General features: G+C 41.4%; 1 protein-coding gene across 10 annotated transcripts in view; it reads right to left on the bottom strand.

Moving 5' to 3' along the window:
* Window positions 1–26,995, bottom strand: part of myo3b (myosin IIIB) — a 583,195-nt gene that overhangs the window by 237,446 nt on the left and 318,754 nt on the right. For 9 of the 10 annotated variants that reach the window (XM_059647251.1, XM_059647253.1, XM_059647249.1 and 6 more), the window contains 2 exons: window positions 6,941–7,020; window positions 5,721–5,741 (listed from right to left, as the gene is read on the bottom strand). In XM_059647251.1, the coding sequence (XP_059503234.1) occupies window positions 5,721–5,741; window positions 6,941–7,020 (101 nt within the window). The remainder of the gene's footprint in view (window positions 1–5,720; window positions 5,742–6,940; window positions 7,021–26,995) is intronic. The other variant, XM_059647248.1, reaches the window with a different exon arrangement.

Genomic DNA, 26,995 nt, shown 5'->3' with positions numbered 1-26,995 from the left:
CAGACATTATGTTTTGCCTATAATTGTGTGTTGCATTTTGCCATCCTCATTTAAGAAAACTGAAGTAAGTTACAAATTTGTGAACTAAGAACTGGTTTTACTGCACAATCTACAAAGCACGACTAAACATCCAAAAAAAATGACAAATTAGTGAATGTGCTATAAATGTACAATGTACAATGATTGAGAAATTTATCTGCAAACATGCTGTAACTTCAAAACATTTTTTAGATGAGGAATTTCACATCAATGTGTTGGCTTATTAACGTCCTGAACTGCAATGCTGCTTGCAAGTCAGTACGGCAAATTCCTAAATAAACTGAATGAACCAAGAAATTGATGTCATGTTAGTAACACTTTTCCATAGGGAAAGAGACGAAATGGGAGGGCAATTAAAATTTATCTAAATTAATGCCTAATAGAATGGAACAAGCATTTTGTAATCTACAAGAAGTTTAATTCACCAGATTTAAATCAATTGTTAAGTTGAGCAAGAATTTATTGTCATGTAGAATATAACAAATTTATTAACAGAATGGGTAAAGCAGACTTTTTATATATTTATCATTGGTTTGTAGTTGAAGTGCTAGAAACGGGTGGCCTGGTGCTGTCATTGAAAGAAGTCAATTAATTTTGAGTAAAGAGTCCAAAAATAAGGATGAATATCAAGTTCTTCGTGTATAGTTTTTATAATTTGTACTTTTTTAAGACATTCAATTAATTTTCATCTGCAAAGAAAACATTAAAACTTCAAACTTGATCCCATTCCTTGATTCGACTCTGCTGATTCCCTTTTTGTTCTATAATTGTTAGAATTTGATGGCCACCTTTGCGATGCAGGTTTTCCAGATGCAGTATTAATCTGTCAATGGAAAATGGACTGAATCTTAAAGATTAAGCAACAATCGACCTATGCCATTTGGATACACCCCTGGCAGCCAGTTCAATAGCACCACAAGCGAACCCTTGTATGTAGCATCTGGGAATGCAAAATTGAAGGGAACTAGGAATTTGGAAGCAGGGCCCATGGAAATGCAGGTTTAACACTCTGTGACAAAGCAACAAAACTTGAGGCAGACTTTATATTGGGCCTCAACCCCTTATTGACGCTGCACTGTAACCTTTCAGAAATAAAAGGCCAGTTGACAGTTAAGAAAAATCAGGCCTCTTGAGAATCGCAACAGGGTTTTGTTAAGAATTTGGGTCCAAAGCCCACAATTGGATGTGGATTCACGGCAGTTCAGGTCTAGGCATGGAGTCTTAGATCAGCAGATAGGTGCTGAGGGGAGTTTGTGGGGTGACGGCATTGGTATCTTGCAAGGTATGGTGCAGTGAAGCAACATTGTGGATGGGGGTGGACTGGTTTTTGTGATTCAGGCTTGGAGCAAGGAATGGGAAACCTGGAGTATTGTGATTGGAGGTGGCGGCAAAGGAGCCAGAGTCCTCAAATGATGATTGGCTTAAGACCGTGAGTCTGCAATTAGGTTTCAGGAGTCCGAAAGCAATGGTTCTGGAGAAAATCAGAAACTACAACTGAATGTTTTAAGACAGGATTGGGAGAAATGTTTTTGCTACTGCCAAATCCTGATTTAGATAATTAACTCAATCAGACATAGTAAGAATTGCTGATGCTGGAGTCAGAGATAACAGTAATTTTCATGGATTTTCTGAAACAGGGTCCCAACTCAAAACGTCAACTTTCCTGCTCCTCTGATGCTGCCTGATCTGTTGTGTTCTTCAGGGTCCATGTTGTGTTATCTTAGATAATTATTGATTGGCAGATAATTCTTAGGGTTCATTTCCATGAGTGCTTGCCTGTGATAGTGCTGGAGCAGCCAGGGACATCAATCATGCATTAAGCACCGTCCATGTGTATTTAAAGGGTGTAATGTCACCTCTAGATGTAGTTAAAGGACAACTCTGAATTGTTCTTCCCAAAAATCATGGTCTGGGTACTTCTGGCTCGAAGTATGTGCACAATTTCTATCTGCCATTTTGTGGCCCGCGTTGCTCATGAGAAAAAGGAGCTACATAGCCAATTTCTAGGCCTGTGTAATGAGGAGTGTCATAAAAAACAGGATTAGAAAATCAATACAGGAACAGACAATACAAATTTAAAACAAATTAAAGGGTACTTATTTTGAGCACAAATAAACAATGGGTCTGAGATAATGAGAACTGCAGATGCTGGAGAATTCCAAGATAATAAAATGTGAGGCTGGATGAACACAGCAGGCCAAGCAGCATCTCAGGAGCACAAAAGCTGACGTTTCGGGCCTAGACCCTTCATCAGAGAGGGGGATGGGGGGAGGGAACTGGAATAAATAGGGAGAGAGGGGGAGGCGGACCGAAGATGGAGAGTAAAGAAGATAGGTGGAGAGAGTATAGGTGGGAAGGTAGGGAGGGGATAGGTCAGTCCAGGGAAGACGGACAGGTCAAGGAGGTGGGATGAGGTTACTAGGTGGATGGGGGTGCAGCTTGGGGTCAGAGGATGGGATGGGTGAGAGGAAGAACCGGTTAGGGAGGCAGAGACAGGTTGGACTGGTTTTGGGATGCAGTGGGTGGGGGGGAAGAGATGGGCTGGTTGTGTGGTGCAGTGGGGGGAGGGGATGAACTGGGCTGGTTTAGGGATGCAGTTGGGGAAGGGGAGATCTTGAAACTGGTGAAGTCCACATTGATATCATTAGGCTGCAGGGTTCCCAGGTGGAATATGAGTTGCTGTTCCTGCAACCTTCGGGTGGCATCATTGTGGCAGTGCAGGAGGCCCATGATGGACATGTCATCTAAAGAATGGGAGGGGGAGTGGAAATGGTTTGCGACTGGGAGGTGCAGTTGTTTGTTGCGAACTGAGCGGAGGTGTTCTGCAAAGCGGTCTCCGAGCCTCCGCTTGGTTTCCCCAATGTAGAGGAAGCCACACCGGGTACAGTGGATGCAGTATACCACATTGGCAGATGTGCAGGTGAACCTCTGCTTAATGTGGAATGTCATCTTGGGGCCTGGGATAGGGGTGAGGGAGGAGGTGTGGGGGCAAGTGTAGCATTTCCTGCGGTTGCAGAGGAAGGTGCCGGGTGTGATGGGATTGGAGGGCAGTGTGGAGCAAACAAGGGAGTCATGGAGAGAGTGGTCTCTCCGGAAAGCAGACAGGGGTGGGGATGGAAAAATGTCTTGGGTGGTGGGGTCGGATTGTAAATGGCGGAAGTGTCGGAGGATGATGCGTTGTATCTGGAGGTTGGTAGGGTGGTCCTCACCGTCAACAACTTCTCTTTTGACTCCTCCCACTTCCTACAGACTAAGGGGGTGGCCATGGGCACCTGCATTGCCTCAACCTCTCCACCCCTCTCACCCACTCCAACCTCTCCCCCGCAGAACGGGCAGCCCTCCGCTCCCTCCGCTCTAACCCCGGCCTCACCATCAAACCCGCAGACAAGGGTGGCGCAGTGGTAGTATGGCGCACTGACCTGTACATCGCCGAGGCCAGACGCCAACTCTCCGACACCACCTCCTACCGCCCCCTCGATCATGACCCCACACCCGAGCACCAAACCATCATCTCCAACACCATTCATGACCTCATCATCTCAGGGGACCTCCCACCCACAGCCTCCAACCTCATTGTTCCCCAACTCCGCACGGCCCGTTTCTATCTCCTTACCAAAATCCACAAACCTGCCTGCCCTGGTCGACCCATCGTCTCAGCCTGCTCCTGCCCCACCGAACTCATCTCCACCTATCTGGACTCCATTTTCTCCCCTTTGGTCCAGGAACTCCCTTCCTACGTCCGTGACACCACCCACACCCTCCACTTCCTCAGGACTTCCAATTCCCTAGCCCCCAACACCTCATCTTCACCATGGGCGTCCAGTCCCTATACACCTGCATTCCGCATGCAGATGGCCTCAAGGCCCTCCGCTTCTTCCTGTCCCGCAGGCCCGACCAGTCCCCCTCATCCGCCTAGCCGAACTCATACTCACCCTCAACAACTTCTCTTTAGACTCCTCCCACTTCCTACAGACTAAGGGGGTGGCCATGGGCACCCGCATGGGCCCCAGCTACGCCTGCCTCTTTGTAGGTTACGTTGAACAGTCCCTCTTCCGCACCTACACAGGCCCCAAACCCCACCTCTTCCTCCAGTACATTGATGACTGTATCAGCGCCGCCTCTTGCTCCCCAGAGGAGCTCGAACAGTTCATCCAGTTCACCAACACCTTCCACCCCAACCTTCAGTTCACCTGGGCCATCTCCAGCACATCCCTCACCTTCCTGGACCTCTCAGTCTCCATCTCAGGCAACCAGCTTGTAACTGATGTCCATTTCAAGCCCACTGACGCCCACAGCTACCTAGAATACACTCCTCCCACCCACCCCCCTGCAAAAATTCCATCCCCTATTCCCAATTCCTCCGCCTCCGCCGCATCTGCTCCCACAATAAGACATTCCACTCCCGCACAACCCAGATATCCAAGTTCTTCAAGGACCGCAACTTTCCCCCCACAGTGATCGAGAACGCCCTTGACCGCGTCTCCCGTATTTCCCGCAACACATCGCTCACAACCCGCCCCCGCTACAACCGCCCAAAGAGGATCCCCCTCGTTCTCACACACCACCCTACCAACCTCCAGATACAACGCATCATCCTCCGACACTTCCGCCATTTACAATCCGACCCCACCACCCATGACATTTTTCCGTCCCCACCCCTGTCTGCTTTCCGGAGAGACCACTCTCTCCATGACTCCCTTGTTCGCTCCACACTGCCCTCCAACCCCACCATACCCGGCACCTTCCCCTGCAACTGCAGGAAATGCTACACTTGCCCCCACACCTCCTCCCTCACCCCTATCCCAGGCCCCAAGATGACATTCCACATTAAGCAGAGGTTCACCTGCACATCTGCCAATGTGGTATACTGCACCCACTGTACCCGGTGTGGCTTCCTCTACATTGGGGAAACCAAGCGGAGGCTTGGAGACCGCTTTGCAGAACACCTCCGCTCAGTTCGCAACAAACAACTGCACCTCCCAGTCGCAAACCATTTCCACCCCCCCTCCCGTTCTTTAGATGACATGTCCATCATGGGCCTCCTGCACTGCCACAATGATGCCACCCGAAGGTTGCAGGAACAGCAACTCATATTCCGCCTGGGAACCCTGCAGCCTAATGGTATCAATGTGGACTTCACCAGTTTCAAGATCTCCCCTTCCCCAACTGCATCCCTAAACCAGCCCAGTTCATCCCCACCCCCACTGCACCACACAACCAGCCCAGCTCTTCCCCCCCACCCACTGCATCCCAAAACCAGTCCAACCTGTCTCTGCCTCCCTAACCGGTTCTTCCTCTCACCCATCCCTTCCTCCCACCCCAAGCCGCACCCCCATCCACCTAGTAACCTCATCCCACCTCCTTGACCTGTCCGTCTTCCCTGGACTGACCTATCCCCTCCCTACCGCCCCACCTATACTCTCTCCACCTATCTTCTTTACTCTCCATCTTCGGTCCGCCTCCACCTCTCTCCCTATTTATTCCAGTTCCCTCTCCCCATCCCCCTCTCTGATGAAGGGTCTAGGCCCGAAACATCAGCTTTTGTGCTCCTGAGATGCTGCTTGGCCTGCTGTGTTCATCCAGCCTCACATTTTATTATCTTAACAATGGGTCTCGAAGGTTGTCACAGCATACTGCTATCACATTTATATAATTAAATGTTATCTCATTGTCAATCTTACCTTCAGCAAGTATTTAGGAGACTGTATTTGAAAAGTAAATAGAATAAAAGACGATCAACATATCATAAAAAAGGAGATTTTTATTCAAGAAATAAAGGAATATAGAATCAGCACTGTAAGTAAGATTAACAGAAAAGCGAATGCTGCAAAGGTGAACTTTTTGATAGTAACTGTAGAATTTTGCTTTAAACCTTTTTGAGGTTTCACAGCACGTTATGTTACAGGTAGCTCTTGTAATATATTGACAAATAAGATGAAGAGAACATCAGCAAATAAAACTCAATGTCCCCCTAATGAATTGCATTAAAAGACAACTTCAAAGCACTTGGAATCATCACAAGTCCAAATAAATATTGGGAATTTTGATTAGTTCTGTAGCAAGGGTCATTATTTAGTCTCTCACATCATAGTATGAATGCAATCATCAACAAAGTTTATTAGATCAGAAAACTTGTATTCTTTGCTTTTAGGAAGACTCAGAAATAATTTTAGATTTTCTGGAAACACTTTTTTACCACAAGTTGCAATTTGTTTTTAAACATCAAGTCCCTGCTGGGTGAAAAGGTTACAGTTAAATGTTTACTGTTGAAATGTAGTAATATGTATATATTGGATTTGTGCTGTCTGTATTCATTGATTGGTTTGACTTCAGTTCTTTTCTTTGAAGATATAGTAGCCAGAGGGATAGGTATAAGTCCTGGTGACTCACGCCATAGGATGCAAATGAAGAACTCAAGAACTAAGTGCTTTGATGTAAATGTAAGTGTAAAGTGCATTTGAAATGCACTTTGAAACTATGCAATTAATACTATGCAATTAAAATTAATCAGATTTAAGCATAAAATTTAAATACCTAAAGGTAAATATTTCATTTCATAACTGTTACTTTATCAATTTAAACTGCATATGAGTATTGAACTGGAAAAACTGTAAAACAAAGTTTCAGTGGCTCTATTAATAAATTGTATTCTCCAGAAACAGTTTGTTTAGGTTTGTTTCACTTGATGCTATGAAGTACTGAATTTCCAATACACTTTTGTAGTTCACAAATGAAGCAGAAAAATTAAGTTATACTGAGGTAATTAAAAAAAAGAGGGATCTCAGGTTTACTATCAAAATGAATTTAATGGCTGTATAAAGTAAATTGTAGCATAACACAAATTTCACAATGCAAACTAGAAGTTATCCTGTTTAATGAACCAGTTAAAAAACATACAAACCTTTTTACGGCCTGCATTAAGCTGTGGAGGTAATGACCTTGACGCTGCATTTACTCTTGCTCTTGATTGTGCTAAGTTGCCTGAAAAGAGAAAATGCAGTTTATGCTGAGGATGTTAAAGAAGAGATTGTAAATAAACATGTACGATATACTCAGGATAGGTCGAAGTTTTAGAATGTCTCACATAAGATGTCTAATGTTTTCTCTGGCTACATCTTCAGAGGCTAAACTATGATTAATTGCATTGAAAGAAGGCTTTGAAGCAGGATTGGTAACATCAAAGTCTTAATCCATAGGTGGCAGGATGTTTTTAATGAGTGGAACATTTTAACACATTTCAACGGATTTACAGCATAAATAAACAATAGGTCACCAAAGATATTCCTTGCATCTTTTAGCAGATGCTATGGCCAAGGCTGAGATATAACTCATATTTTAAATATAGACAGTGTAATAGCTTCATATGCAAGTGAAGACAAACTTTTGTGGAAACACACAACAGGTGGTAAAATATTTCTAAATTATGTACTTAACTTACTTTGGAACAATAATTATGTGAATAATATTTTAGCAATGTTATGGAAATAATGCTATGTCACTTCAACTGCACCATATACTGCCAATTTATTTGCATTTTATTGAATGAAGGTAGCTGTAGATTTAAACTAAGCAATATTAACATAATTGACAACCTTTTTTTCCCTTTGCGATGGCTTTTAAAATTAAAAGCATGATAATAGTGCAAGTTATAGCAAGCATGGCCACTCCATAAGTAAAAACTAAAGCATGCTCAGTCTTGGATAAAATTCCTCCATTCTTTTTCAATAATATGTTAACAAACCCGTTAATAACCAAACACTGCACTAAATCTAATAACAGTGCTTTATAAAATTTAAGCCAATAAATAAAAACCTCCTGTTAAGAGAATAGGAACAATTGTCCCATTTTAACTCAGCTGGGACTTCTTCCGCTAACCTAAAAACCCATTTAATGTTAACATAAATGGCTTCAATATTATTGAGTACAGGTGACAAAACAGATCTACACAAAATGCACTGGTTGCACTAGGAAACAAAAATTAAAAGAAATAGGCCATCCAAACTTGTGTCTACTCACTATTTGATAAGATCATGGATGATCTGATGATTACCTAAACTCCATTTTTCCAGTCTGCTCTCCCTAACCCTTGAGTCTCTTGTCGATCAAAAATGTATCCAACTCAACTGCAAATACATTCAATGATTCTGTCTTCATTGCCCCTGGGGAAGATAAACCCACAGCTTGAAGGTTCTCTGACAGAAAACAGAATTCTCCTTATAAATGGGAAACTTCGCAATGCAAACAGAGGTCCCTGAGTTTATGGCTTCTCCACAGAGAAAACAACCTCCAAGAAGTATGTCAGGTCACCACAAAATCTCATGTTTCCATAAGATTACTTCTCATTTTTCTAACCTCTAATGGATACAGACCCAACTTGCTCTGCATTTTCTCATATGCTAAACCTTTCACCCAGGAAGCTTCTGTAAACTGTTTCTAATACAATTACACCCATTGTTAGGGACGGGTGAGAAGCAAGTCTAACTGTTCAACCTTTTTTGCTTTATGTCTGGAAGCAGATTGGTTTTAACTTTGTTTAAACAGGCTGTAGCATTTTTCCTCTAAACGCTCTGTTCGTAATTTTTAAACAGGCCTACCACAAACTATCTTGAAGGTTAAATCAAAAATATGATATATTCATGCTTTCAAACCAAGGGGACGATTTGTGCTCCTGAGATGCTGCTTGGCCTGCTGTGTTCATCCAGCTCCACACTTTGTTATCATCGATGATTATTGTAACATGTGTATACAATCATGAAGGTTTCCTGTGGCGCGGTGGTAGTGTCCCTCCTTCTGAGCCAGGAGGCCAGGGTTCAAGCCCTACCAATTCCAGAGGTATATAATATCATCTCTGAATAGGTTAATTATAAAATATTTCCAAAGGAGGAAAAAGGAATTAAGAATAAAAGTAACTAAAACGACACATATTAATTCTTGTGTTTGTCAGAGTCCAGAAACATTCTTTTCCAAAGGAGCTCAGATTCAGGCAGACTCAGCTAGTCAAGGCAGAATTGTCAAATTCCTTTTAATACTGACAAAGGCACAGCTATATGAAGTTGGCAAATTGCTTCACTTTGCAGTCGAATACAAGATTCCTTTTGGAACTAGGTTTTGATGAGGTTTTCTCTGACTTGCGGCAAATCTAACCATTAGCATGCAATCTGGCTGTCTATTGATGGTCTTGTAGACTCAACTCACCTGGATGGTAAAGAGCAAACTGAAATAAGTGTTCTGTTATGCATAATTAAAGTTCTTCAAAATCATGTGATAGGCCCATAAAGGAGTCAGTTTTAACTTGTTAATTGTACACCTTTGGTCATTGTCATATTAAGAGATACACGGGACTATTATTTCTGCTCCAAGTATAACAAGGCTCTTTTTTTGTCATCAGCACAGATTCAGAGATAGATGATTTGCTGTGTTCTCTGTCAGACCATGTTTGTAGCTTCCTCGTAATCACTAAGTGAGAAATTCCACCAGGGTTTAACCTGTTTACCTCTATCTTTATAATTACTGTGAAAGTTTCTAGAGCTGCATCCAACTTCCAAATTATGTGAACTTAGGATTCATTTTAGTCATTTTATAATGCATAGCTTAAAACCATTTCAAGATCTATTTTTAGGTCTTGTAGACCTGACATCCGTCTTCAGCAAGAAACTAAAACTATAAATGAAACAACTTCACAGAGGCCGAATCCCATCACCAAGTTATTCTTTATTTACACATGCATAGCCTTGACACTAAGTCAGCTTCCTCAGAGATAGGACTCAGAGTGGGCACAATCTGGGACACTCCTGCTTATATCTGTCAGCCAGAACTCCCTGATTGAACCAGATTTATAACCCCAATCAGGGAATTCATATTCTACGAGGTCCACTTGGCTGACCTCGTTACAATCACTACAAGCATTGTATTCTAGATGCAGTGTCACGAATGCCCTATACAATTGTCACAATACTTTACAAATTTTCAGCCTGATTCTCACAATATGAAAATATATTTTTCTGCTATTAATCTCTGCAAGTGCTGCAACTGAAGCTGGAGGAGTGTACCATTACTCTCGTCCTACTATTCCCCAGGTCACAACATTAAACATTCACTCCGTCACTCAAGCTGTGGATGTATTAATTCAAAGACAAAGAACACTGACAGACCTTGACGTGCCACCAGACTCCCTATCACCTCAAAGGGTGAGGGAGGTGTGCCTGACAGGAACGATAAGGGACAGGTGGCATATAGGGACTGTCCTCTCAGATTGGAGCTCACTAGGCTCAGGCCCAACAATATACACTTGATAATCCCATCTGATGCAAGGGAGCAGAGCAGTCAGCAGCCTTGCTTAAGCTCAGCACTGGATGCTCCAAGATATTGTAGAAAAATAAATATTAAAGGGCACTGAAGTTACTTTGGGAGTATTGGCGTCAACTTTCTATGCAGCATTACACTTGAAACAAATGCAGCATATTCTTTGATGATCCAGTGGTCTCTTTAAATCTGTTAAGTCTTCTGCCTACTAAGGTTTCTTTATAGACCATCCTGACTAGTAAAGATTGTGCTAGATACCCATATGCATATCATGTGTTGAGGCGCAAAGCACAATGAAGCTGTCACTCATTAGTGTCCTCATGGACCTACGCAGCCTCTGGAAAACAAGTAGTTAAGCTCAACATTTGAGTAATAAGAGTCACTCGGCATAGTGTAGCTTCTCTACATCTAAGTGACAGCCAAAGCTGGACCTTGTCCAGGTGTTGCTGCATCTGGACATAGACTGCTTCCGTACCTGAGGCGTCACAAATGATTCTGAACATTGAGCAACAATCAGCAAGCATTTCTACTTCTAACCTTATGATGGAAGAAAGGTAATAATGAGGAGCTGAGGATGATTGGGCCTAGCATAATGCACTGAATAGCTCCTGTAAATTTGTCCTGGAGCTGAGATAATGGAGCTAGTGCATCAAGTCATATGGTGAGTAAGGGGTTCACAAAGATCTCATGAGTGGGAGGTCCATGTTAATGCTGATAATGTTTTGGGCTTACTTCAGTGCTCCTGTGAAGCTCACGCAAGCTGGAAGAACAGCACCTTGTATTTCACTTGTGAACCCTTCAACTTCCTAGTTTAATATCAAGTTTAATTGTTCTAGGGCCTGGGCAACTTCTCTCATGTACAGATCCCGTACCTCACAAATTTCCCACCCCTTGGGCTGCTACCAGAAACAACTCATTGTCAGCTATTAACAATTCCCATTAGCAGCACTGATTCTGCCGGGTTGACCTTTACCCATTCCTTTGTCTACCAATTGCTTTTTCTCTCCCTGAACTCCAAATCCACCTATGTTTACTGCTCCCCCAATCTTCAGTATACGTACTAATCTTTTCCCAGCTAAAATCAGTTCTGAAAATCGGTCACTGGACTCAAAACACTTACGCTCCACAGATACTATGAGTGTCACCAGCAATTTCTGATTTTGTTTCTGGTTTCCAGCATTTGCAGGCTTTTTTTTCAAAAACAAAACATTGAGTGTTTGAGTTCGTTGAATGATTTTGTTTCAGTGCTGGTCTTTTATTAAAGAGGATATGGATTCATCATTATTCTACCTCTTTGGGAAGTACAGAAATAGTCTTTGAACTGTGCAGCATTTGTTCAGTACTGCACTTTGATTTTTGTGTTTTTTGTGGTGCTTTGGTGGTAAGTGGAACTTAAATCGAAAACCCTGTGACTGAATCATGATTGGTCCGCATCAGATTATCAAGGTTATCGAGAATTGTGGCAGAACAAATATATATTTATTTATTCATGTAAAGCACAAATTAGTAATAAGTTATATTTACTCTGTTCTCATTTTTGGCAATTAAGCTATCTGTAGTATATCAAGTTACTGATATGGATTGATTGTACCATAACCTTGATAATGTTGAATATTCATAATGTTTACAGTTATTCTTGATGATCATAACATTCAAGGATAAGGGACAAGTGCAGGAAATTGGGATTAATGCACTTTTAATGGTAATTATGTTGTGCAGATTTGATGAGATGAATGGCCTTTTCTGTGCATCTAACAAGCAATTGAAACAATAAGGAAGATGTTATTATCATGAAGTTATTAGAATAGGGTAATACAAAGTTATGTTAGTTAAAAATAGTTCCTGTTTTAATTCAACGAATCTATGATTGAGCAGAATCCAAACTCCTGGGCCACATATCCTATATCGAATGGCTAAAACCTTCCAATCTAGGTCAGGTTCCCTATTTCCAAGTCAGGAAATGTCTCAGCCAAAGCAGTGTAGTTGAGTTCAGGATTTCACACAGAAATCAGTAGAGTGGAATGACACTGAGACCCAGCTGCCTTTTTACTGCAGTAGCTACTGTATTTGATGGGTTAAATGTCATTACGCTGCATTAGCAGTTACTGAGAGAAAGTACTTGTGCAGGGTAAGCAAGGGGATGGGGTGCCAGCTGGTTGAGCGTGTGGGGTCCAGGTGGTTAGTGAATGTGGGCATAAAATAGCAGGTGCTTGAGAGGTGACGATAGAGTGCTGGACATGTAGATCAGAGGGTAGGGTGGCACATAGTGAGAGGTAAAGATACCACATGGGTGGGAGGTACAGGTGCAAGTCATATGGAGAGAAGTACGGTACATGTAAATGGTAGGTCAGGTTGGCAAAGACCAGGAGTTGGGTAGCTCATGGGGATTAATGATGGGTGATTAGTATCGGTACTTTGGTGGTAAGGGAATGTCAGGGTCATATGGAGGTTCAATTCTTCTAACATTTCCTGTCAAACTACTCCGTTGAGTACGTCGCAACCTTCTGAAGTCTTTGACTATAATTCAGACTTGCTCCGAATGTTCCAAATGCTGTGTAATTTCCCATTGGAAGTATTAACTTTCAGATAAATATCATGGGGTCATCTGCATCATGAATTCTAAATGGTCTCAATGCCGAACTCTAGTCTTCGCTTCAGCAAAAATTGTTTGGGACTAAATAATTTTCCAAAACTGAAGCAACATGTTGTGTAGCCATACTACAATTGCTGAAGGACCCCTGCTGGTTGTACTGCTGAACTACAGACTGATGTGCTAAGTAAGCTTTTATCCTCCAGAAGGGATCGTAAACTTCACAACAAGCAGGTAATACCTATTTTCTAATATCATGAAGTGTTAGTTTCCTTATAGAATAACTAAAATAATAGTAATTAAATAATCATGTAGTGATGTTTACTTCAGAAAAACCAATAAATGTGTGTGCTCAACTTACAATGCGTCTAATACTTATACTACAAAGAAAACATAACCTGAATTGTTAAAATTTAAAAATCTAACTTGAGCAGTAATATCAAAAATAGAACATTTCTCACAATGACAAACATCTGAAACAATAAGGAAGATATTTTCATGAAATTATTAGAATAGTACAGGTACAAAGTTATGTCAGTTAAAAATAGTTCCTGTTTTACTTAACTGAAATTTATAGACTTACTTATGCATTGTCTGTTGACACAAACAGCTTAATATCTTAGGGAATTTAGTAGTGAGAAAAGTTTTGCATGTTAACATCATGTTAGACACTTATATGATGACTTAAAAAAATTTAACTTCTACCAGAATAATTTTAATGCAATAAAACAAAACTCAAAGCCAAACTTCAAGGCACATTAAGCAGCAATTTTCCAATCTGTTTTCACTGTTGTAAATGGGTCTGAAAGTGTTAATACTGGGAACTACCATAAGCATCACCTATCTTAATGTCACAGAGAATTGTGGTCAGACAAGCTTAGGATCTCAAAGGAGTAAGTCTTAACATCTGGACCTTCTCATAGTCTACTTAACAATGGTGCAGAAATTCCAATCAGTGTCACAAACCCCATGCCCAACCTTGATCAGACAAGGAAAAGTTATTCTTCAATAACTTCTACGCTGGAAATTCCTAGACAAGAGCATCCTGTTATGCAAAGGGTTGACAGAAATGTTCACAGCTAGCAGGGGAGAAGATCACTGTGGAAACCAAACTATGTCCTGTTTTGCAGCAGCAAGCGTGCCGTGTTCTGTGATTTATAGGTCCAGCAACACGGCCAACCACTCTGACAGTTACAGTGAAGGAACACATATGTAAGCTAGTGATTAAGAGTGTCAGGTATGTTTTTAAATATTGAGTGAGGGGAAAAGGGTCAGGTTTCTATCTCAGAGGTAGAAAAGGGGAACTGTGCAAGGGACGTGGAGCCCACTGGATCTGGCAGGATTAGGATAGGGTTTCAGGTTCAGCAAGGTTGGTTCATGCATGGTCAAATCAGGAATGCCAGCAGTGATACAGGGTCTGGTGGATTCAGGTCAGAAAGGCAGTCGGTAGTGTCAGGATGAGGTGTGTGGATTAGTTTGGGGCTGTCAGAGGTTTAGGAGCGTGAAGTAATTGAAGAGTCAGTGGTGAGTCAAGAATTCAGTTCAATAGCTACTTTAGAGTAGGTCTGCAATCCTCTAATTTCACCGGCAAAACCAATCAACTAAATGAGTTGGATCTCTCTGAAATCTACAACTTTACATGATTTGTTTTTAGGTGGGTTGCAGAAGCAGGAGAAATACCCATTGGAATTTTCAATTTCCCATGCAGTTCCCTCAAAGTCACTGGATTGGGATTTCCACATGATCCCATCATATACCCCTAGCCTACACTGCTGCAACAACTATCTGGCCATTGGAAGATCTGAGCCAATGTAAACTGATTGCTAACATGCAATAAACAATATCTTTTTAAACACAGGGGATGCTTCTAGTTTGATGAGGACATTGAAAATCCTCCATAACACAATGCCAACGGGCCGTCTACTTACCTACACTTAAGAGTTTCCTACACTAATGCTAGGACCTTCATCATTAACAGCAGCTTAGACAGTGTCATACCCATACCGCAACGTCTTGTACATTTTTCAATTCTTTAAATTTTTTGATCTAACTCTGACATATTTACTTTTGTAGTTTATTTCTTTCCTTGCACTTTGGAAGGTAAAGGTGAGTTCAGGAACAAAAACAAAGTTGCTGGAAAAGCTCAGCAGGTTTGGCAGCATCTGTGAAGGAAAAACAGTTAACATTTCAGGTCCAGTGACCCGTCTTCAGAACGCAGAAAGGTGAGCTCAGAAATGGTGAAAGTAATAATGGTATTCCAGTACCTCTGCTTAAAAGTTTAAAACAACTTTGCAAGGATTGCAAAATATGACAATTATTTGAACATTAACATTTAGAATTATTTTCACATCATGTACTTTAGTCCATTTCTGAAATATAATTGAATAAATGGTTCAATGCTAATTTCAAATGCTGCAATATATTATACTGCATAAATACTGGAACTTTAAAATATTGGAACATATTTCTGGAAAATGGGATTAGAATAGTTCGGTGGTGGTTTTTGACCAGCACAAACTCAATAGGCCAAAAGACCTTTTTCTGTTCTCCAAGATTCTATGACTATGACACTAGCACACAAATAAGCCAACAGTCAGTCTGATATTGCAATTCAGTTAAGTAGGAACTGATGTATCCAAATTAAACATTTTTATTGCCCTGCACTAATGATTATATTATAATTTCTGCTTAGAATTAATGAACGGCTGCTAAATCATCAAAATTCATTCTAGAATTTAACTACTAGAGTTGTTAGCAATATATTAATGATCAATATGATCAATAAGTCCAAACCCAAAAGTATAAAGCTGATGACTTGTTTAGAAATAAGAAAAGATAAAACTAATGTTTTATCTTCAGACACACCGTGGATATCCAGGACTACATTTTCAGAAAGAAGAGGGAAAACATGTTGTGCTTGAAATGTTAACTCTGTTTCTCTCTTCACAGATGCTGCCAGACCTGCCATGTTTCTTCATCACTTTCTATTTTTACTACATCCTGATGTCTGACTGCTCCATCCTACTTGTCAATTCGAGCACTGAATCTTCATTATTCCCCAGCTACTGTTGAAACCTCATGAATCTCAAACACAATAAATATCTAGACCCTGAAGCCGTCCACAAACTTCTGACCTTCATTGAATGTTTTAATCTTGTTCAATCTCATATCCAACGCATATTCCAAACTTTTCACCTAACTTTGGCTTCATTGTCTTCATTGCTCAATCGATACTCCTCACACTGCTCATATCAGCAACTAATATTCATCTTATCTTGAATTACTATGTCCATCTTCCTTACCTTCCTGGCCTAGTTTACCACTTGCTGTTCTCATTCCCCATGAAGTGTCTCTGCTCCTGCACAGACTTGCCTTCCCTCCAATTGCTATTACTTTGCACAAGAATGTAGCTCGTTTCCAGCAGCTCTCAAGCCTAATTCATTTCTCCACAAACACCTCCTCTTCTCCCTTTATTCCTAACTGCTCCCCTCTTTACCTCCCAGTTACCATCCAAGAAGACTCTTCCTTTCCTCATTGGTCTATAACATATTCTTCCTCTACATTTACCTATAAATGCCCACAAACAAATCGTCCACTTACTCACAATCTCATTTTGAGCTCAATCAATATACATGACACAGATACCAACTGTCTTCTTCCTCCACCGCCATCATCAACGTAACCACCCATTACCAAATATTACTTTGGTTTCTCTTTTCTACTTCTCCAACTGTCTTTCCATATTCAAACTGTACAACCTCCTCCATCTCTTCTTATATCATGTCCTTATGTGCTACCACCATGTCTTATTTGTTGAAATCTCCACCTTCTTACCGAAACAAAGTCTCTGTACTGCAAGTTAAAGCTACTAAATTCCACAGGAAACCACCTGCTCCCCACCATAGCTGAGTTTCTGACTCTCATTGCTTTTGTCAATATTACCGCAATATTATGCATATATTATGTACCACTTCATCTCACCCCCAAAATAGATGAGACTTGTACCATCTCTAAAGCCAACGTGTTTCTTTTAGATTATTGCTTCTTTTTCCTATATATTGTCTAAACTGGCTGAGCCACTCCAGGTCTACCTACTACACCTCCTGCCCAATTCAGCATTAGATGTTTCTCTAGTTCACAACAACCATCTAACCTTTTCTTTCAATGTCTTTATTTCCAATGCTCAGCAATTATTTATTCAAGAAGAAATGTCATGGTGTGAGCAATTAAACAGTTCTCCTCCACGTGCATATCGTAGGGGATGCCTTGATAATGACAATTCATTCGCTTCAAATGGGGAAGTAACTGCCAGAGCTACAGTGCTAACCACAGTGTGTTGCTCAAAAATTTAATTTGGCATTTGACTTGAGACACTTGAGTGAAAATACCACCAGAATCAGTTGTTTGCTCGGAAATTCCATAATGGTGTTTCACAAATGCTTACACTAGTTACTTAAGAGGACATAGCTATTGTGTGTCAGTGGTTATTTAGAAAAAGTCTGAGCAATACTAAAAAGGAATAACTACAACAGATGAGCGGTAGTACCATTCCCCTATAAACAGTGGAAAAATTACAGTCCTTCTTTAAGGGATTGTGTACCCAAATCTATGGTAATTTTTTGAAAATCAACATTTAGGTAATATTCCTCACACACACATAGACAGAGAAGATACTTTCCATGCATATAGCTGAAATAATAGACAGAGACTTGTCTCTTTGAGACTAAGGAGTGTAGAGGTAGGTTCAAAAGCAAGAGATACGTCTGCTCAACGGTTTTCTCACAGGATTATGTTCTTCCCAACTCATTTCCTACCCATGGCACAGGAAAACATCAAATTGCATGATCAAGTGAACAGGAAATTCTGCTCCTACTGGGATGTTCTGGGCTCCATATTTAACTTATGGACATCAGATTTAAATGACATACAGTCAGCTCTTATCCCTTAGAAATTCAGCAGTGTGGTAATGAACTGAATAATGAGCAATGCTATGCTTTGGTGACACTATCCTCGAGGTTCTCCTGAAATCTGTCCTAAAGGGAAGTTTTCCCTAAGGACAGCAACAAGAGACAATTCCCAAAAGGAAGGCAGTCTCGACAGAGATGGTTGCAGAGGTCAGTGCCTCCAGGAGATTTGAACAGATCCTGGTTCTGCTGCCGTAAAAATATGAATGATTTGCTGTGCTCTGCCAAGGTATGCATCAATGTCTATTATCCAATGCTTCATGTGCCTATGTTTGAGAGCTAGCCGTGCAAATTTTCCACTGCACAGGAATGTCATACAGAGACCGAGCAGCAGACACCTCCAAATGTGTCACATGGAATCAATAGCTATCATTTCACTGCAGCCACCAATGCAGCATGACTTCCACCATAGTGTCACTGCCTCTCACACAACTACCAGGATTTAACAGTTTAAACAAAAGGGAGCTACTTCATTCAGCACCTCGCTGACCTTTCATTACAACTAGGAGAACATGCACATCTAATAACTTTTCAAAAAGGCTTGCATTAGACAAGGACACCACCACAAAACATGATTTTTGCTACCAGATTTTTGGTCATACACATCACACAATTCTTTATTGTTTGTCATCAATGTTAACTCTTTGAAGATACGGAACTACCTTTATCACCTCATTTCCCTCTGACCACATTCTTCTTCCTGTAATGTGCACAGATAATCACAACACTGGTGTTCAGTATTTCTGGCTGCATCTTTCATGGAAGAAAAGTACTCATATAACCATGTTAATGCCTTTTACTGTTTCTCTCCTTCTGGGGAAGGGGAAATATCAACACATGGCTGCTGACTCACTTTGAGGCTGTCAAGCCTATGCTGAAGAATACATTGGATGCCTTCAAGCATCTAATGACAACACCCCCCAGCAGCTACTCGTAGCTGCACATCAGGCAGCAATGTAAAACTATAGATAACAGTAATGTCTCATGACACTAACAAATCTCTATGGGTTTCTATGCAGATCCAGATTCCACTCCCAAGCCAAGATGAAAAAAAAGAGCCCAAGACCCCAGAATGATCCCAACCAACAATCAGCATACATCTGAGGAGGAGCAGTCACAAGCTTCACAGGGTGCACCATCAAGGCCTTCCTCCCCAATCTCTATCAACACAGAGACATTAACCTCAGTGAGTACTCTATATCATGCCTGCTCAGGGTCATATTCTGGTTAGCACAGCACTGACAAGGGCTCACAGCTAAAGAGGAAAGAAACAACCAGAGACTCTGACATTCTGAGCAGTACCAAAGAACAGGCCCCTGCCAAGCAGAGTATAGATCACGAAACTCTGAGTTCAGGCACCAAGAAGCTGACAGATAGTCTTGGAGTCTTAGAGTCATGGAGCATGGAAGCAGACCCTTCAATCCAACTCACCTGCGCTGACCAGGCATCCCAATCTGATCTAGATCCATTTGCCAGCATGTGACCCATATCCCTCTACTCTCCTATTCATGTATCCATCCAGATACCTTTTAAATGCTGTAATTTTACTCACCTCCACCAGTTCTCTGGCAGCTCATTCCAAACAAGCACCACCCTCTGCATGAAAAAACTACCCCTCAAGACCTTTTAAAATCTTTGCCTTTCACCTTTAACCTATGCCCTCTAGTTTTGGACTCCCCCTTGACTATTCATGCTATCCATGGCCTTCATGATGCAGGCGCTAGCAGGAGAATGTATAGCAGTGACATCAAAGATCATGCACTGTCCAGAGTTAAGGGCAGAGATATGCCCAAGTTCTGTCTGATGTCATGACTCTGGTATGAAAGTACATGGCTGTGTCAACGGACTGGGTGGCAGCAGCAGTGCAAAGCTAGGTCCAGCAGAACATTCAGTATTTGTTGTCATAAAACAAGGAAGTGCAGATGCTGGAGATTGGAAACAAACAAAAACAGAAATTGCTAGAGAAACTCAGCTGATCTGGCAGCATCTATGGGCAGAAAGCAAAGAATTAATTTTGAGAGTCCAGTGACTCTTCTTCAGAACTAATAGCAGCTAGGAAAAGGTGGTATTTACACTGATGACAGGCAGTGAAATAGAAACGGATTGGGCAGATTGGAGGAAAGAAAGCCCAGAGAGATGGAAAAAGAAAATGGAATAGGCAGACAAAAGGATTGTTGATGATAAACCAGGGAAGAAGAGAAGCTGAATTCTGCTTGTTATTTCCTCAAAGAATTGTAATAAATCTGTCAGACAGGATGTCTCCTACATGAAGCTATGATGATTCTGCTTTATCATATAATGTGTGCCAGTAAGAGACATTGAGTTAACTGGCTTACAATTAACTGTTTTTGTCTCCTTCCCTTCTTTACAGAAGGTATTACATTGACAAATTTCCAATCCTCTGGGACTTTTCTAGAATCCAAGAGCTCTTGGACGATTACTCCCAGTAATTGCTTTTTAAAACTTTTCCAATTCTCTGGCTTACACTAATCTTTGCCACACAGTTTGTATGTCTGAAATTTTCCTTCAATTTGATGCTAGCTTTAATTTCGCTGATTAACCATTATTGGCTTATCCTCTTCCTAAAATCCTTCTTCTCACTGGGATATATTTTTATTTTAAGCCATGAAATATTTTCCTAAATGTCTGCCATTTTTCCTGGGGACCAATGTTCGAGCTACTGATATCTACTATTTTCATTGAAGACCTGTACAGAAATGTTAGGAATATTATACACACGTTTAAGGGTGATATCAATACTTATACTAGTGTTCACGGCATTAGAAGAGACCAAACTATTGCAAGAATAATTCGATTAAGTGAGAAATGGATTCATATTTGGCAAATTGTACACAATTTTTACCAGTGCCATGTCATGCAGATGGGCAGGACTAACATTAAAAACTCCATTGTTTTTCATGAAATGTAACAGAAGACAGGGGTACAGAAGAGGAGTTGGTGTCATGCCTTCTACATTTTTAAACATTTGGAACCGAATGTGGCAGGGCTATACATAAAGCAAACAAAGTACTGGGTTGTATTAATGGGATTGTTTAGAGAACTCAAAGGCCTTCAGAACAAGACAAGTCCAAGAAAAATACTGAGAGAAGCAGCATTTCTAAATGTGGCTTTCTCTGAACTCACAAAAGCCTTAGCTTGTGAACCAGGAAGCATTAGGGAGTGATCTCTGCAAATTTCGCTGTCCACAGAAATTTATTACCATCCTCCATGTGTTGTGCAAAAACATGCAAACCATGATACTTTCCAACAGATCCACAAGTAATACAAGTACAAATAAAGTCAAGAAAGTCTGCGTCATTGCACCAACAATCTTTTCCATCACAACACTCCATCGCATATTAATGAAGGTCCCTGACAGAGTTGAGCTTATTTCCTGGACAAGCAAGAAACTGTTCAATTTATATCGCCTCCAATCCAGAATACTGACTATCTCATCCTCTGTCAGTGAGCTGACCATATGAAAACAATATGAATGCATACTCAGAGGCCGAGCACCCAAAATCTTGTTAATGTATTTCGGGAGGTGTATGACTGAATGGACCTTAAGTTGCAGACCTGGAGGACAAAGATCTCGCTCAGACTGCTCCCATCATGCACAATGTTCCCAATTACCTCAATCTATGGGAAGCCACTGGGCAATGTGGAGCAATTCTCCTTGCAGTACGGTATATGTCTGTGATGAAACTAATGTGGCAATGCAGTCTTCACTAATCTGGAGAGAAATCAAAGATGTCAACCCTTGCCATAAGGTCACATTGTACAGGGCGGCAGTGTTTCCTGCTCTCCTGTACATGACAGTGATCTGAATAAAGTACATCAGACTCATCAAATCCCTGAGGAATAAGACCTGTGATGGCTCAACAAAATCCTGCAAATCCAGTGGTTGGGTAGACAGTCCAGTATTAGTGTCCTCTCTCAGGCCAATATCACCAGCACTGACTGTAACTTGTGCCTCAAGTGCATTGGACTAGCCCCTACCTGCAGGCCTGACACAAGACTCCCAAAATAAACTCTCTTCATCATAGCAAGTGGTTATCAACAGGACGAAGAACTGCTTCAAGGACAACCTCAAAGTCCCACTAAAAATGTAACATTGCCACCAGCGTGTTCCCAGGGCCATCCAAACTGCAGAAAAATCATTTGTGATGGTGCCAACCATTATAAGTTTCTCCAACATGCCCATGTGGAGACCAGGCACAAATAAGGAAAGGAGTATATGGAAACCTGAGCATCTGTCCACACACCCCATCAATCAGTGTCTACTTCACCTTCTGCAGGATGTGCAGATCCAGCACTGGACTGCTTAGCCACCTCAGGTCCAGCAACATTGGAGTGGAAAAAACTCATCATTGGTTCACAGTGACTGCCGAAGAAGAGTTGAGAAGGAAACCAAAAAGTGCATGGTTATATAACATCAGGATTATAATTGCCTGCTACGAACTTCACAGCTTCATAACAAAAACCATTCTAAGTCTTGCACTTCTTCGAACTGTCACCCAGAGATCAATATTAGAAGAGTTCGCTGGCTCTTAATATTGTACAGAGAGATCATAAGACCATGCTGTTTGTCTTGTTGAAGCTAATTTATGGAAGGGAGTCATTGCTGAATGTATCTCAGAAGGATGCACCTAGATAGCTTAGGCCCGCTTCCCATGCTCCACTGACATGTTGTTCTGAGGGTAAAGAATAGAACACAACACATGTTGCTGTCTGAAGGAACAACAGCATCAGAATGCTGGACTAATGGTATGGACAATTCACTGGGCCCTGGATTTATGGATCTGCTGATCTCTAGGACAGCTGGTGTAGTAGCAACTGAGAGGTCCTGAAGTACTGAGACACAACACTGTTCACAATCTAAAAGTCACAATCCATACTGTGTCCCAACAAAGTCATACCAAAATCAAAAATTTAACTCTGTTCCTCTCTCCACAGATGCTGCCAGACCTGCTAACTTTCTCCAGCATTTTCTGTTTTTATTGATGTTCCAATCAGTCCACTGTTGACTCCAGACCAGTAATCATGTGTTTCCATTGTTGGCTTTTATCTACAGTCTGCTGCAGAGTTCAAATCAGTTGATACGCTTGCTTCTGCAAGTAAAGCAAAGCTTGTGAAATGGTACTGCACAGTAAGGCCTCAGGAGTTCACTGTTACATCTGTCAGTTCCCACACTTCCTGGGATATTGCTCAAAGAGCTTGCACATTCATATGACATTCATTCAGATATGTTTATTTTCAGGCAATTGCTGTTGAGTTCTGAGCTCCACAACTCTGAAGCCAAAACTTACCATTCCTTTACCTCCCATATCTTCCTTCGCTAAGCCAGTAGGCTTGTTTAACCTGTCAGTCTTGAAGTTCTGGTTGCAGCACCCTGTATTTAAACTATACAGACATCCTATCATTCAAATATTTCAGTACATCACCATTTCTATCAATATCTATCAAAATGCTCAGTGTGCAATTCTATCGCTAGGAAAATCTAAATCCCCAGGTGAAAATTTCCATGCTGTGTCTCCAAAAAGAGAAGTGGGTGCAACAAGAGATATGCTGGGGAGACCTTAAATTGAGAAAATTGAGTCAAATTGAATCAGATGGAAGCGCAGCCTACGCTGTCTGCCTTTCTCCTAATCGTCATAGTGAAATATGCCATGTTCAAGTCACAGTTCTGCAGTGGATGCAGTGAGGGAAATGACGGTCATTCCCACGTCACAGTCCTTCAGACAGCATTACAGGCATTTCTATCCAGCTCAGTACCAAGTGTATCCTGCCTTCTGGGGAGCAGGGTAGGACATCTACAGAGACAATCTGAGACTATCTCATTATAGTTCTGCCTTTTGAGCTAAGAACATTTTACTTAACATCATACCATATATCAATGAAAAATGCAGTGAAGAAATTTGACAGAGACATCAAATACAACCAGGGTTTGCAACTTATCTGGCTATTTGTCCGAATTTGTTTTTGAAAAATGCGAACTGATTATCACTTTCATAGGTAGTACAGCAATATCTTCTAGAGGCCAGTGACATGTAATACATATTCTTTTGAAAACAGACAATTCAGCAGGCTGCAAATTTAATTTCTGGTATTTCCTGATTTTACTACTGTATTATGTACAGCAGTTGAAAGGATACAACAAATGGCTCTACTGTTTCCAAGTATAGGAGTGGATAAATAAATTCAACCGAGCTCTCTGCCAATGACCAGTAACTCCTGTTGAAAAGGTTATGAACAGAATTGGGTTCAGTCATTAATGTTGTCACTAATTCTCACATGTTAAGAGTGACCATATTAGAAAGGTGACAATTGATAGAAAAATTCCTTAGCAAAATTCAGCACCTACAGGGAAGGTGGAGAGAAAGACAAAAATATTTTAAACTTATACAGAGTCAGTCCTGACTGTAACCTTGATAATGTAAACCAGGTTATGATAAATGCAAACTTCAAGTATCACTAACAATTAGATTCACTGCTTCTGACCAATTCAATCTTTTTTTACCGTATTCCTAACCGAAAAAAGAAACGCACTGCATTACTATTAATGTTAGCAAGGATAATCTCCCACTGAATCAAATAAAATGCCAATATTGAAGCTAATCTACTGGTAAGTTCATAGGAATAGCACTGATTCCTAAAGTTAGGGAAATATGTCAAGTTCTAAGAAATTAACAATCTAATACTTTATGGCAGAATGGGTAAAACTGATTAAAACTTAAAATGGATGGAAAATGCAACATAATGAATTTAACAGGAAATTGAAGAGCTTAGCTGGTGGTTATTTGATTTCTGTTATTGGCAGGTACATTATTTAACTGAGGTTCATAGGGCCACCTGTGTATGTCATTGTTTGACCCCCAGTGGAAAATGAAAATTAAAAACAGCTGAACTGAATAGACACCGCATTTCATAGTTTGTTTTACGTAAAGGTCTCTTAGCAGCTGTTTAATCTCTTTGAAAAAAGTCTGCTGTGGTTCAAAAAAAAGCATATTTTATCCAGGAACAATCATTTCATTTGGTTGTTTGCATAGAGTGAAGCAGGCTTTCTGCAATGTATAGTTACAAGCCTAAATTTCACAAGTACACACAGATAATGAGAAATCTCATCAGCCTTTAGCAAATATCAGAAAATACGCTCAATGCACACAATATCTTTGATTAGGTGCACTCAGAAAATTACAGCAATGATGTATCAATTTGGAACACAATCTTATCCCGCTCTGAATCTCAAATCTTGACATCCTTTGAAAAATGCAAAATTAATCAGCAATGCAGAATCCATCATTCTTGAAAATACAACACAGGAGGAGCAGGCCATTTGGTCACTGAGTCTGCTCTGAGATTATGGCTGATCTGATAACCCCTAGCTCCACTTTCCTGCTTTACATTTATGCCCTGATTCCCTTGCTGATTAGAAATCTTTCTCAGTTTTGTGTATTCTGAAACACCCAACATCAACAGTCGTCTGTGGCACTGAATTCCACAGATTCACTACCTCAGAGAACAAATGTCTCTAATCTTTGTCTTTAATGAGTGAGTCCTGAGATTATGCCATCTGGTCCTGGACTCTCTCACGAGGGGAAATAATCTTTCAGCATTCACCTTGTCAAGACCCCTTAGAATTCTTTATGTTTCAATAATGTCTGTTCTCATTCCTTTGAACTCCAATGAGTACAAGCTCCAGCTAATTAACTTCTCCTCCTGTGAAAATCCCTCCATGCCTAGAATCAACCGAGTGAAACTTCTCTAGACTAGTTCTAATTCCAGTATTGCTTTCTTTAGATAAGGGAACTAAAATTATTTACAAAATTCCTTTACCACAGCTGAAATCAATTCCTGGAGGCTAAAAATGTTTAGGCAAAAGCAACCAACCTCCCTGAAACACTCAACTCTGGCACGCATTTAAGACAATTCTATTCCAACAAAAAGAACAAAACCATCAAAACTGAAAATATGAGAAAAAAATCAGATAATTCTGTAAAAGAACAGGAAATCCAACAGACGATAGTAGGAACTGCTGATGCCGGAGAATCTGAAATAACTAGGTGTAGAGCTGGATGAACACAGCAGGCCAAGCAGCATCAGAGGAGCAGGAAAGCTGACGTTTTGGGTCAAGACCCTTCTTCAGAAATGGGGAAGGGGAAGGAGATTCTGAAATAAATAGGGAGAGAGGGGGAGGTGAATAGAAAATGGATAAAGTAGAAGATAGGTGGAGAGGAGACAAGCAAGTCAAAGAGGTAGGGTAGGAGCCAGTAAAGTTGAATGTAGATGGGGAGTTAGGGAGGGGATGCGTCAGTCCAGGGAGGACGGACAGGTCGAGATGGGATGTAGTTAGCAGGTAAGAGATGGGGTAGGGATTGAGGTGGGACGAATGGTTAGGGAGGGCGGGGATGAGCTGGGCTGGTTTTGGGATGCGGTCGGGGGAGGGTAGATTTTGAAGCTTGTGAAGGCCACATTGATACCATTGGGCTGCAGGGTTCCCAAGCGGAATATGAGATGCTGTTCCTACAGGCTTTCGGATGACATCATTGTGGCAATGCAGGAGGCCCAGGATGGACATGTCGTCCAAGGAGTGGGAGGGGGAGTTGAAATGATTCGCGACTGGGAGGTGTAGTTTGTTGCAAACCAAGCGTAGGTGTTCTGCAAAGCAGTCCCCAGGCCTCTGTTTGGTTTCCTCGATGTAGAGGAGGCCTCAACGGGAACAGCAGATACAGATTATCACATTAGCAGATGCGGCGGAAACACTGTTCAATGTCCAAACGTGAGTTGTATTCATCAATGTTTGCCGGGGTCCAGCAGGGCTGGGTGTTACAGTCTCCTCTGGAGCTGCTAGCTGTGGTGGTGTTGGGCGGAGCGACCTCCCCCTTACTGAGGACGAATGGTCAGTCCTCAGTAAAGGGCTGACCTTTGTCACCCTCCACCCAAACTTGGCCGAATACAACTCACATTTGGACATTGAACAATTTTTCCGCTGCATCTCCCTCCGCGCTTACTTCTTTAACTGTCAGCCTATCCCATCCTCGACTGACCCGTTCTCCCGCCTCTAACACATCCCCTCCTCCTGGACGCCACCCAAGGCCTC

This window comes from Stegostoma tigrinum, chromosome 7 (genome assembly GCF_030684315.1).
Source record: "Stegostoma tigrinum isolate sSteTig4 chromosome 7, sSteTig4.hap1, whole genome shotgun sequence".
Classification (NCBI taxonomy): Eukaryota; Metazoa; Chordata; class Chondrichthyes; order Orectolobiformes; family Stegostomatidae; genus Stegostoma; species Stegostoma tigrinum.
The sequence above is the reverse complement of the archived record's forward strand: the minus strand, read 5'-3'. Positions and strand labels throughout refer to the sequence as shown.